This window comes from Cornus florida, unplaced genomic scaffold, assembly GCF_030987335.1.
Source record: "Cornus florida cultivar Cherokee Brave unplaced genomic scaffold, ASM3098733v1 CherokeeBrave_3.0.0_Hap2_Chr10, whole genome shotgun sequence".
Taxonomy (NCBI): Eukaryota; Viridiplantae; Streptophyta; class Magnoliopsida; order Cornales; family Cornaceae; genus Cornus; species Cornus florida.
Genome location: NW_026775580.1, coordinates 58478953 through 58493608, shown reverse-complemented (window position 1 = coordinate 58493608; position 14656 = coordinate 58478953). Strand labels below are relative to the sequence as shown.

The 14656-nt window shown below is 39.1% G+C and overlaps 1 protein-coding gene across 1 annotated transcript; it reads right to left on the bottom strand.

Moving 5' to 3' along the window:
* Positions 1–905: 905 nt before the first annotated feature.
* On the bottom strand, positions 906–13980 carry LOC132278566 (uncharacterized). Its single transcript, XM_059780385.1, has 6 exons — positions 13805–13980; positions 13549–13641; positions 8658–8793; positions 3897–4034; positions 3693–3811; positions 906–1347 (listed from the first exon to the last, which is right to left on the bottom strand). Exons 2-6 carry the CDS (start codon positions 13590–13592, stop codon positions 1188–1190), a joined length of 597 nt encoding a protein of 198 aa, XP_059636368.1. The 5' UTR covers positions 13593–13641; positions 13805–13980; the 3' UTR covers positions 906–1187.
* Positions 13981–14656: the final 676 nt, after the last annotated feature.

Sequence of the window (14656 nt, the reverse complement as noted above, 5' to 3'; positions counted from 1 at the left end):
AAGCTGGCGGTGGTGGTTGTGGAAAACGGTGGTGGTGAAAGGCGATGGTGGCGGTAATGGTGGAAGACAGTGATAATAGTGGTGATGAGTAAGGTGGAGGACAGTGGTAATAGTGGTGATGAGTAAGGTGGAGGTGATTGTGGTGGAAGGTAATAGTAGTTTTTGGACTTGAAGCATGAGAGTTTTTTGAGAAGTTTACTTTTTAAAAAAAATTATTTAGGAATGAAATGATTATTTCATTGTAGAATGAATTTCCATTTTCATGAATGGATTTTCATTCCAATGGAATGACCATTCCATTCCATTCATGCACACCAAACAAAAGAATGATTGGAATAGGCATTCCATTCCATTCCATTTCTGTATACCAAACGTAGCACAAAGGGAATGATAAGTCACATAAAAAAAGGGTACACAAAATTATTTTCCCAAAAAATGTAGTAGTAAAAATAAGGCATTATACTTTTTTTTTCTAATAAAAACAGTGCTACCACCCCCAATATTTGGTAGTCCAATTCGGACCCTGCTCCTGTGGGGCCCTCCACACTACTAGCGGCCCCCACATACACTAAGCACAAAAGAGCGCCAGAATACAAAAATATACCACAAGCATAGATTACCAAGAACTCCTGGAAAAAATAACAGGATACTCTTGAAATTAAGAGCTGGCTAAGTGTAGTTAACATTGATAATATAAACCGATCAGAACTAACGTGAAAAACACAAAATCCATAACCAACTATAAAATGTTGGCTCGGAAACCTTTACGTGTGCGCGTGGGCTCTCTGATGCCCGAGCAACATTGAAACCAAACACAGCAGATCACACATTTAAAGTAACAGAACCATCCATGTGGGGTGTAAGAAACTGAAAAGTCTGGCCAGTGGGGCACAACACAACCATCCTGGACAAGAATAGAAATATTTCTCGTAAACATTGACAAAGTTTAATTTTTTTTTTGGTGAGAATGTTTATGCAATTTTACAGAAACATATTTACTGCAACCGAATGGCGAAACTAATCTCATACAGAAAATGATTATGCATAAGTTGTCAAAAGTACTAACAAAAGTACTAACACGATACTGAAGAGTTCGACGGTAATAGCAGTATGCTCTCTTCATCAATGCAATTGGATAGAGTATGGACTGACAAAGCACAAGAGTGCCAATGTGTTCCACTTCGCTGCTAATGCACTTGATTGTTCTCTGTTTTTCTTTGGAAAAAAAGCGAACCTAATAGAACAGCAATGCCTGTTATTGCGATGGTAAATAGAAGGCGTTTACGTGAAAACTCATGTGGTGGCCTTCTTTGAGCACCATGGTTTCTTTCAGCTTCCCTCACATCCCTAAACAGATTCCAAATGAACACCACCCATGAAAAAACAAGTAAAAGCACAGTACTTAAAAAAATTCCACAAAGTTCAATAGGGCACACTTCAGTGAACAGAATATGTAAAATTCTAGGACATCAACGGTGTTCCAACAGAGCAGGGTATGACAAGAGTTTTAGTGCATGTAATTTGTTGCGTTGAGATACAATCCTCCCTAACCCAGTTGCCAGAAGTACAAGTTAATTGTGGCAAATGGCAATATTCTACAATACAGACAAATCACATACTGTTTTTTGTAGGAGATAATATGGATTAATTATGTTTTAAATATATTTAATAATAATGCCACCGTATGATCCCAATTGTAGAATCTTTCTACTAAATTTTTTTTCACGGAAAAGGTTTAGGAAGTATATTTCATTGAGACCTAAAAGAATTGGTAGTTCCTAAAGAGGCAGAACCCACAAGACAAGGAATATTTGCTTATATGAATTACTTCCCTTGTATGTCCTTCCACCTAGCCTTCATTAAATGTTTGAATAGTTTATTTTTTCTATCTATTTACTTACAAATAGATAAATAAATAAAATAGACTCTAAAAGACAACAATAGTTTCCTAGCGATCCTAATGTTGCTGACCTGGTTTCTATTTATATTCAATATAAAAGTGTTTCTGAATTACGTAGTACTTCAGAATTTGGCATCCGCAAGGTACATTGAGGAGCAATAAGCATTATTAACAAAATACTCTAAAAGAATCAATGCTCCTATATCAATGAACACTTAATTAAAAATTCATCTAAATAATCTCCATGAATAAAAGAACTCGAACTCCTATTTCTTTTAATACAGCATCAATTAACTTTATTTAAATAAACAAGAAAAAAAGGGTGTAGAAGAAGATTACAATCAAGCAGCAGATACATTTTCAAATTTCGCCAAGAATGGGAAAAGTAGAATAGCAACATAGAACTATGATGAATTTCCACAACACCCCCTCGGCGTCTGTCCTTTTAAATTTGAACTATGATGATTCATTCATATAAAAGAGTTTTCTAAACGCATCCGTTTCAAGGTTTGGAGTGGAAATCACATCAGATTTTGGGAGGACCGTTGGTGTGGGGATTGTGTTCTTGCTTGTAGGTTTCCTTGGCTTTTCAGGATCTCTTCGAACCAACACGCCATGGTTGCTAACTGTTATCACCTTGATAATGGAAGGTCGACCTGGGACGTGCAGTTTCGTAGAGAGTTCCATGATTGGGAGCTTGCGGAGGTTGTTGAGTTTTTGTCCCTACTGTACAGGCACGAGGTGGAGGGTGCAGGGATGGATGAGATGGTGTGGGTGGGTTCACCGAGGGGTCTGTTTAAGGTTAGGGCATTCTATCATTTGCTGTAGGTGATCCCAGGTTATTCTTTCCCTCGGAAAGTGATTTGGAGGTCGATGGCTCCCTTGAAGGTGGCCTTCTTTGCTGGGTGTGCAGCCCATGGTAGCATTCTCACCCTTGACAATCTTAGGAGACGACATATCATGGTTAATTGGTATTGTATGTGCAAGAAGATGGAGGAATCAGTGAATCATCTCCTTATTCACTGCCTGGTGGCAAGGGATGTTTGGTCTATGTTTTTGGTTGCTTTTGGCATGGTTTGGGTGTTTCCTAGAACCACGGTGGATTTGATTGAGGCTTGGAAGGGGTGTCTTGTGGAGAGCCGAGCCAAGGTTGTTTGGAGGGCCACTCCCCTTTGTCTTTGGTGGGGTTTGTGGCTCGAGAAAATAGGAGACATTTTGAGGGCAAGGAGACTCTTATTTGGTCTCTCAAATACACTATATTGCATACTTTATTCTTTTCGGTTAAAGGGCGGCATTGTAAATCTTTGGGGGATCTTTTGGATTTTTGGGTAGCTTAAAGCTTTAGTTGTCACCTTTGGCCTTTTTTTGTGTATTCCATCGGGAGCGCTCCCCTCTTGAGCGCCTTTCTATGAAATTTTTACTTACCAAAAAAAAAAAAAAAGGGTGTTTTTTTATGTCTCATGCCCATAGAAACTGAAAGGCGTTAAAATCCATCACAATATTGGCCATTAAAGAAACCAGTGGCTACCTTAAAAATGATGATGATAAATGTTAAGGACATTTCTATAAAGCCTTAAATGATCCTGCAACAATAGATGTTACTCCTCATGGTCCTTATATAAGGGGGCTTTGATCAATTGAAGTTCGCTACGCAATAGCAGGACAATTTGCTTATGGTTCTAATTGCAATAGATTACATAAAAAATAATAATAATAATAATAATAATAAAAGCAAGAGAATATAATGTTCTTCTTCATTAAAAGCAAAATAAAGAAAAATAATTCTCTTTACCTGGAAGATTCTGCAGTAATATCTGGGCCATTGCATCTGCTTTCATGGTCATTTCTTTCACGTAATCTAATATATCTGCCACACAGATTACAATACTCTGTCCGATTCCCACATACCTCCTAAAATTACAAGTGACAAAAGTTACACTCTCCCAAAGTAGGATTTATTCCTTCAATTTCAATGAAAAGCACTGACAGTTGCTACCTGATGCTCAAATAGATCAATTGCAGGCAACGGGAACTCACAGTACTCGCAAGTCACAATCCTTTGGGGGCAATTTTCACCTTTATGGACAGCTAAAATTTCACGTTCCATTGTCTCACTGCATAGCGAACAGGCCACCTGCTCCAAAACAATATAGTCACCAATGCAACAATTACACACAAAATCAGTATAGAAAATTAGAAATCAAGCAAGAAAAGCTCATCCTAGTGACAGGACAGGTGAACATTAAGAAGCTGTAAGATTTTCCCCTCTAAAGAACCACCATTAAATACTCTTAACAATTCCATAAAAGCAAATGGTTGAAAACCATGAATGTGAAAACCTTTATCTTAAACATCTTTACACCCAATGACTAACTGGTCCTTACATATAAATAAATTTCCCTTATAATCACTCACCACTTATTCTTAAACATCCGGTGAACTTCTCAATGAATGGAAGCATCAAATTTTTGTCAAGCTAAAGAGGAACATTAGGATTACGAGTCTATGATCTCTATTTCCCTTCTTAATTTTTGACATGTTAAAACTGACGGAATATATGGGACCATTATTCAAGAGTAGCATTAGGATGCTGTGTACATACCACAAATACCATTTCGTTGTAATAGTCATCTAGCTGAATTAATAAGTAACTGGTTTTTTTTTTTTGGTAGTGATATTTATTGATTTGGTGTACTTAGCAGGCCATATTTAAATGAGGGTACCACCGGAGTAATAAGTCAGCTAACAAGAAAGTGGGTTTGAAAGCCAAGAAAAGACATGATGCTACACGTACACACACATATTATATTGATAAGTTGCATAATGGTCTACAATGTGGTACAGGGTGTGGCTGGGTAGAGTGTAATTCGAAAAAAGTTGAATTTGTAATGCGACCAACATAATACAACATCCCCCAACATCCCCCACCCCCCAAAAATAAATAAATAGTTAAGGTTATAACACTGGTTTTCTCTTTCCTATCAAAAACTTAAAATTCTCTCCGATCCTGGCATGTTTCAAAATTCGAACTTTTGTATATGACTCTTTCTGAATGCTTACAACCACATAGCAAGAAGAGTTCAGCACGACCATGCTACATATGGACCAAGAGACATGGTGGGACACATTATTAATGGTAAAATTCAGCGGAAATTTTGATGAACATACAAGAAAGAAGTACAAAATCATACAAGAAAAAAAGAGGAAAATACTCCAAAATACAAGAAGAAGATGAATATTTTTATTAATACTACAAAAATACTATAAAGAGAGTCTTGAAGATAGGAGGAGCATGGGGCTGCTATAGAAGCAAGCTGAGCTGAGTATTTGACTGCCTGGGCATCAATGGTGAAAATTAGTGCCTATTTGCTACTTGACTTTGAGTTGAGCCAAGTTGAGAAATTAATGATTGAGCTTGAATAAGCTTAAGCTTGGAGTCTGAGCTCAATAGGTTTGGAATTTTAAGCCAAATGGCAAATTCAATCTTAAAGCCAAAACTTAAGATTGATTAAAAATAACAAGCTGGACCAGTCCAAAAAAAAAAAAAAAAGTTACAAGCTGTAACCTCAATAAATAAATTCTGCTCGCGGGTCCTAAGAAGCCTACTCACGAACTCTTGTTCACAAACTCCTAAGAATCCTATTCATGAGTAGGTTCATGAGGCCAGTGAATGGTGCTGGGGGGTTGTTCAGGTTCCACTCATTCAATGAACAACACGAAAGATGCTAGCAACTCGGCCAGCTTAGTAAAAGAGCACAAGCAGAATTTGAGTGGCTATGAAAGCTTTTTCATTTGCAACCCTAGTTGGAGAGATTGATAATGAAAATGGACCACAGGATAAAGTAGAGAAATCGAGTATATTGACAAATTGGGATAAGTTAGGAAGATGAAGGTTGCGCTAATTGAGAAAAAAGATAGTTTTACAAAATTATACTTTTTTATAAGGATCAGGGCCTAGCGAAAATATTAAATTTACTATTGAAGCTTTATATATATTTATTATACAATTTGTCAATAACATAACTACTTAAGTTATAGCCACCTACTTAATAACACAGGAGGGAACATTTTGGTAATATGAATACTTAAGTTACACCCTGGTTAATTGTTTAAGATAATTACCAGTTTAAGTAACCGAGACACCGCCAATGCAAGGTGCTAGGAGGGATGGACCTAGTACAAACCTAACCAAACAATGTTTGCAAGAAAGTGGTCCCCCTTCAGAGTCAAATCTCCGTTCTGAAGCTTGACAATCAAGCTTTTACTATTGCACCATACAATGACATCTACATTAATTGAATTTTCACAAAAAAGGAAAAAAGAAAACAAGAAAAAGGTACTTAGACTCGAAACATTAATTAAACTAACTAATTAAGTAGACAACCTTTTGGTGCTTGCAAAATCTCAAAATTAAAGATTTGAATGTGGAGTTACAAACCACTTACATGCAATGATATTCATAAAGGCAATTTAATCCAAGCCCCAAAATTGAACATTCAAAGTTCCAATTGAGTAGTGTAATAAAAAGAATGCTTGAGATGGAAAAGGACCAATACAAGAGAAGTATAGTCAATCACATTCAAATATTTTAAAGTGCATCTAGAATACAAAATTATGTGGATACAATAAGGTGATATGTACAGACTTCCTTCGAGTTGCAAAGGGTTAGATGGTTAAGGTCTTCCCATGGATCTAGATTTAATCTGATTCCATGATCTAGATTTCATATTTATAGTAGATTTTTTAAAAAAAGTTGCTCTGGATTTGTTTCATAAAACAATTGCTTTAGAAGAATAGGTATTTCATTCGACTAATAAGTCTTCCAATAGAAAATATTTCAATCTCTCATCAAGCTTCCAATATTTTGAGACTTCAATTTGATTTCACTAAGCACCGATATATTTGTTGAAATCAAATTCAAAACTCCTGATAAAAAGATTGGTATATAATTAATTAGAAGAATGCATGTATTAATAGAATCACTAATCTTGCAAGCCTTGACGATTTCTTGTTAATTCAATACGATCAACACGCTTATCATTTAGCGCACCCAAAAACTTTTCTAACTCAGGAATAAAATCGTCCTTTTCAGCGTTGGTTGCAATGTGTTAAAAACCAGTTCATCATTAGAAAAAGTAATTTTTTACAGAAGGTTCATAAATCTAGCCATTCACCAACACATGGATAACGGTCTGTGGGAAATTAGGCTTGACAAGTAGCTTTCCAACACAACTTTGTAAATACAGGATTTTCGTAATGGGTAATCACTTCAAACATAATCTATCAAAAAAATAAAAATCAAATTAAAAATAAAAAATAAAAACACGATCCACGATTTATGTGCTAATTCCAAATGGAAACAAATGGGGAAACGTCAGGCTTATTGCATTAAGAGTCATCATTTCTCCACATAAATGTCCTTTATTGAACCTATAATAAATTCTAAATTTGCAGTAATAGTTCATATTTCAGATACCAGTAGCATCTGTAGATGTGAATTGCAAGATATCCATTACTGAACCTATAATAAATTCTAAATTTGCACTTTTGCAGTAATAGTTGATATTTCAGATACCTATAGCATCTGTAAACGTGAATTGCAAGAGATCCCAGGTAATTCATAAGAAAAATTCAGCCAGAAAAATATTAGCACATCTCATTTCCCAATTTGAATGCTACAAAATCAAACATCTGTATTGTGCATGACACACTGAAAAGCTGCCGCTCACAGATTATATTCATCATCATCCTCCTTGTCTTTATCACCCCATAAATTAAATTAATTCAACAAATGACAAAGACGATTCGGGGATGGTAGTAAATGGAAAAATGAAAGAAGAACAAAATGGAAATTCAGATATGGGACCAATGAGGCGTGTTGCTGCATTAAACAACCTATCCACCACTCCAGTGTTTGGACAAAAAACATACATAGAAAAGTCTTCTTTATGTATTATTTCTATTTTATCACAGCAAAATGTGTTTTAGGTTAATATATTATCCGTGATCTAATATAGAATTGGAAAAAGAGCTTAAGCTCTCTCCCCTTCCAAATGACATTAAATGAAAGTTAAACAGGGGAAAAAATAACCGAGGAACACAACAAAACACGCAAGCCATGTTAACTGTAATCACCCCTACTACCTTGCTAACTCTATACCTGCAAATGACAACGGTAGTGGCCATTTTGCTAATTGCATGTTTTTTCATGTGCCAAATCAACTGCATGACGCCCCCTGGCTCGGTGCGTCACTCCTTGTACAATTATACAGATAAGAAATTCCACCTCTCTCTCTCCCCCTAAATTTCTATGCTCTTTTCTAGAACTAGGGCTTTATCCCCACAAAATATACTTACAAATTCAAACATATATAAGTGTAGAACAAGGGCTTTATCCCCACAACATATACTTACAGTTCCATATATATACATGTGTACCGACATACATGTAAAAGCGAGAGAGAGATAGAGCGGGGGGGAGGGGGGGAGGAAACGTCGCATAGTAAAGATAGGTCAAAATTTTCTTCCAAATAATGTAGATTGGATCAACCAAGAAAAGGACTGTTATTAATGTTGACCACCAAATTTTAGTGACTATAATTCTGGCAAAAAGCTTCCTGACGTGATAGCAAAACACCCCTTCACAGCATTTAAAAAAAAAAAAAATCATCTGAAAAGAATTAGGAGTGAACCTCTTGGTGACACATACTATACAATATCACTAGGTAAACATTTTAAAAACAAAAAACCTGCATACCGGAGCATGGGTGCTTGAGAAATGATCCTCTGCATATTTTTTTGGAACCATATCTCCACAGACTTTACATCTTTCCAGATTCCGGGAGCAGTGAGCGTAATGCAAATCAATATTTGAAGAAGGAATAGCTCTGTCACTGGAAATATAACATTTTTATGATCATCAGTTGATCACATCTAAAATAATGTCTACAGGGAATATGTAGTCAGAACTTAATACACTGTAACAGGCCATCAATTACTTAACAATGAATAAGACAGTTGATTCTGAATAGCTGGGAATGCCAAATTTAATTTATTTTAAACTTGAGTAATATTGTGGATATTTGAATAAGGAATAGCTGTGTCACTGGAAATCTAACAATTTTATGATCGTCAGTGAATCTTTTGGGTAAGACATCTAAAACAAAGTCTACAAGGAACATGTAGTCATAACTAAATAAGCCGTTAAATGGCATCACTTAACAACGAATAAGGCAGTTGATTCTAAACAGTTGGAATGACAAATTTTAAATACTTTAAACAACTAGTATTGTGGATATTGAAGAACATGATATGATCAATTATAATTGAATTTGTCATTCAGCATATCACTGGTCACTATCAGCATATAGGGCTTTTATAAACCATCGTTTCATGACCAAACTGCCACTAAAAAAAGGACTGCGTTAACGTGAAATAAATTTCAATGCTTTACAGAGTGAGAACACTAGTGATATCAAATGTTGCCAGAAGAGATGAACTATAGTTTATTATAGAGTTTAATCCACTCAATAAACTTGGCAAATGTTACTAGTTATAAACACACACATAAGCTGATATATACTCTCTCTCTCTCTCTCTCTCTCTCTCTGTAGATGGATAAGCAAAGAGCAATTATTCATGGAAGAACTCTGACAGCTAATCATGATGACTCTTCTTGTGTCACCTTCCATGCCTCAGATTATGTGCATTGACAACTTAGCAGAACAAATAGGTAATAGCACATTCTGTGGAAACCCCATTCAAACGCTGAACAATTAGCCATAAAATATGGTAATGGAATGAGAGATGAATTGAATGGACAGATAGATAGCAAGAAGTTAATTTGAATCAAAAAGAAAAAAGGGAAACATGACACATGGAAACAACATAAAGGAAAAAAACCCTGACAACAAACATAACGAGACTATATGTCAAAAGAATCAGAGCATATTGTCACGCCCCGCCTATGGAGGTTGTGCCACGCAGGCGACACGCAGACGCTGAGGAGGACGCTGCATGGCAACTGCATGGCAAGTGGAGTTTCTAGAGTCTTCCGGAATAGTCTAGAGTTATGTGGAAGATTCTAGATATGTGTAGAAATGTGTAGAAGTGTGTGGAAGGTTCTAGAGTTCTCCAGAGTTGTGTGGAGTAGTATGGAGAATTCTAGAATGTTATAGATACTAGTAGATAAGTATGGAAGTGTGAAGAAGGTGGGAGAAGATTCTAGATAATCAATCTCCACCGTTGGTTAGAATGCATCCTAGCCGTCCATTAGGGATGGGGATGCCTATAAATAGAGGTAGGACTTCATTTTGTAGGAAACAAGTCCTAGAGTGAGTCTTGAGAGCCTTGTAGAGAGCTTGAGTGTTAGCCTTGTACAAAGCATTCTTTGAAGTAATAGAAGTGTTCTTTCCTTGCCAACTTAAGTGCCTTAGTGTGTGTGAGTGTGCAAGCCAAGTGAGGAGAGGGCAAGGGCAACTACAACACTAGTAAGCGCACGAGGGGAGTGTGTTGGCTAAGGTGTGCACGGGAGTTAGGCTGACCAAGTACTTGCGAGAGTGAAAGCAACGTCTTGGTGCCGCACGGGAGCAGCTAGAGTGGTGCTGAAACTCTAAGCCCGTGACAGTTGGTATCAGAGCAGGTTCGTCAAGGGAGCTTTGTTGGAGTAGACATGGCTAGCGGAGGAGACCACCAAGTCCACATCTTAGAGCAGAGCTTGGAGGAGAAGCTTGCCACACACTTGGTCTACACGGAGACTAAGTTTAATAGGCTCGAGAGAAGGATGGCGGAGCTCTACGAGCTGATTGATGGCATCGCCAACAAGGCGCAAGAGAAAGAAAGGGACTTGCATGATCGGGTAGACGACTTGCGCATGGAGATTGCCGAGTGCAAGAAGGAGTTCTCTCAGGCGCGCGAGGTCGTGGTGAAGCCAAGGAAGAAGAAGGCGCCGGAGCCCAAGGAGTACGATGGGGCAAGGAATGCGCGCCAGATTGACAACTTCTTCTGGCACATGGAGCGGTACTTCGAGTGCATGGAGATCGAGGATGATGAGGAGAAGGTGCAGACAGGCACTATGTACCTCACGGACAATGCCGCTCTATGGTGGAGGCAGCGCTTCACCGGTAGAGGCGCAAGAGCAGTTGACACATGGGAGGAGTTTAAGAGGCAGCTCAAGAGGCAGTTCTATCCCGAGTGCGTTGAGGACCTCGCCATGATCAACCTAAGGCGCCTGAAGCAGAAGGGCAGCATAAGGGAGTATGTGAAGGAGTACTCCAACTTGATGCTGGAGATCCCAGAGATGCCGGAGCGGCAACGTGTGTGCTTGTTCATTGATGGGCTGCAGTCTTGGGTGGCCATGGAGCTAAGGAGGAGGGAGCCTAGAGACTTGGCATCCGCAATGGCTATAGCGGAGCGCCTCGAAGACTTTAGGCGCGATGACAAGAGGGCCATGTCTCCCAAGAGGGACCACGGCAAAGGTGGGGGAGACCGGCGCTTCAAGAAACGGGGCTCGCCCAAGTCTAGCGATGATGAGCACAGCGATGAGGAGAGACGCCCACGCCATGATAAAGGTAAGGACCACGGAGAGAGGTCTAAGGCTAGTGGCAAAGGGGAGCGCCGCGATAAGGGCAAGTGGGAGCCGAAGTGCTACTTGTGCGAAGGGCCGCACATATTGCGACACTGCCCCAACAAGAAGACCATGAGCGCCCTTGTGAAGGATAAGGGCAAGGGCAGGGTGGACGATGCGGGCAGCGATGAAGATAGGTGCATGGGGGCTATGCAGATGCTGAGTAGCATGGCGCATGACACCAAGAAGAAGGGCAAGGCAAAGAAGGTAGCTGGGGTGCGCTATGTGGATGCGCAGGTTGGTGGCAAAGCCGTGCAAGCGTTGGTAGACACGGGTGCTACACACAACTTCATTACCCCGGAGGAGGCGCAACGACTTGGCTTGGAGATGCGCAAGACGGAGGGCTGGATCAAGGCCGTCAACTCCGAGGAGGCACGCGTGAGTAGAGTGTGCAAGGAGGTGGAGCTATGCATGCAAGGATGGAAGGGCAAGGCTGACTTCCAAGTTGCGGAGATGGACGACCACGACATGGTGCTGGGGCTGGAGTTCATGGACAGGAACAACGCCGCGCCACTACCATGCCTTGGTGCGTTGATGATACTTGGAGGCGAGGAAGGCAAGGCCGCATGTATGGTGCCGCTCGTGGGCAGGAAGGAGAGTCCAGAGGTGGCAGTCAACACGATGGAGCTCGCGAGGACTTCACATCTCCCGAAGGGCGCTCGTACGTTTGGGCCAAGGACATATGCGCAAGTGCTGATGACCTGCGAGAGGCTGGGTCAGCTGAAGAAACCGTGACGAGGGCGTCACGGAAATGGGTGGGGGAGAATGTCACGCCCCGCCTATGGAGGTTGTGCCACGCAGGCGACACGCAGACGCTGAGGAGGACGCTGCATGGCAACTGCATGGCAAGTGGAGTTTCTAGAGTCTTCCGGAATAGTCTAGAGTTATGTGGAAGATTCTAGATATGTGTAGAAATGTGTAGAAGTGTGTGGAAGGTTCTAGAGTTCTCCAGAGTTGTGTGGAGTAGTATGGAGAATTCTAGAATGTTATAGATACTAGTAGATAAGTATGGAAGTGTGAAGAAGGTGGGAGAAGATTCTAGATAATCAATCTCCACCGTTGGTTAGAATGCATCCTAGCCGTCCATTAGGGATGGGGATGCCTATAAATAGAGGTAGGACTTCATTTTGTAGGAAACAAGTCCTAGAGTGAGTCTTGAGAGCCTTGTAGAGAGCTTGAGTGTTAGCCTTGTACAAAGCATTCTTTGAAGTAATAGAAGTGTTCTTTCCTTGCCAACTTAAGTGCCTTAGTGTGTGTGAGTGTGCAAGCCAAGTGAGGAGAGGGCAAGGGCAACTACAACACTAGTAAGCGCACGAGGGGAGTGTGTTGGCTAAGGTGTGCACGGGAGTTAGGCTGACCAAGTACTTGCGAGAGTGAAAGCAACGTCTTGGTGCCGCACGGGAGCAGCTAGAGTGGTGCTGAAACTCTAAGCCCGTGACAATATGGAGGCTTTACTAACCCGTAAAAGGAACAAAAAAAAAAGAAGAAAAAGAAGCTAACAGAGTTTCTATAAGTAAATGTTAGAGTAGCAATGGAACATCCCTTTTTCAATGAAACTTTGAAATCAATTTTCATTGGAAATTTAACATGTCTTTGAAGTTTCCAATGATGGGAAATATGAATTTAATTTTCAAAAATTCCCCAAAAGGTTCTCTCTGTAAGTTCTAGAAAATGAAGCAGCTTTCCACTCAAATACGAGCTTTGCTATACCGTGCCTTTACACCATAAGGCATGATCTTCAATGCATAACAAGAACATCAATACTTTAATTAAAGAAAATGAGATCAAATTTACACGAATTCTGAATTTCATGTTATATCATAACTTATACCCTAAAAAAACTAAACAAAACAAATCAAATCATAATTGTATCCATATACATATAAAACAGAAAAGGAAATAAAAATGAGACCAACAAAAACATAAAAAATGAACCTAAAACATGATTTTAGAAGTCTAATCAAGATAACAATTCATATATAGTCAATCAAATTCAAAGTTATAAGAAGGAAGGCCCTATTACCAGTGGCTGCAGACGCTTATCTCCTGATCAGAAACTACTGCCATATCCGCACTCAACAATTCAACCAGAACTTCCTTCTTAACTCAAAATTCTCTACACGAATCGAAACAAAACATCAAAGTTAAAAGAAAATAAACAACAAAAAATAACCAAAAAAAAATAAACAAAAATTGGGTATATATATATATATATATATATATATATATTATATCTTAGCAAAAATTCGAATGAGGTTAAGTAATAGGTAAGATTAAACCTTTGATTTCGGAGAGTGTTTGTGTTAGGGACCTAGACCTTAAAGTGATCTGTTGATCGGAGATCAGCCACCAATAATCCGTTGAGAGAGAGATAGAGAGATCGATTCTCTTTTTCGCTGAGACTACTGAAAATTTTGGACCCTGACGACGAATACGCATTGACGTTGTGTCAGGCGTTTGGAGGAGTCGTATATCATGTGGAGGGCCTCGTCGACTCACGCTCCATTAAATACGTGTGAAACACGCACTGTCACTTGGATTGGACTCACTTGGGTTGGGCTTATGAATTGATGGGTTGGGCTATCATTTTTTTTTTTTTTTTTCTTTCTTTCTTTTAAATATGTGCATTGGTGCTATCATCTTTTTCTTTTCGGTGCTATCATCTATTTCTTTTCAATTTTTTAACCTTTTTTTTATGTAATATTATTGAACCCATGTATCATGTTTTATGCCTGTCGCCAACTGGAGAGAGAATAAAATATTGGATTTATAAAGATGATTAATATCTTGACCTAAAAGTAACCCACTTATACATTGGTTCTTCCATTTGTAGAAGGGGGTTAAACCACTTGTACAACCATAACTTGTCCTTAGTGAAAGAGAACTTCCACATTAATAATTTTATTTTTAGTAACAAAAAATTAACCCACTTGCCAGTTACTTTTAACTCTCAAATTGTTTGTAAATTTTATATGCGTGCAATCATCGAGTGCAAATGACTTGCATCAGTTAAATTCAAGTCAATTAGAAAACCTGAGGGGAGAATCCAAGTCTTACTGGCTGAATTGTCCTTGGATCATCATCTTGTTCTTCCTCAAAAAGCAAACGCTGCCATGGAGAGGCACGGACCC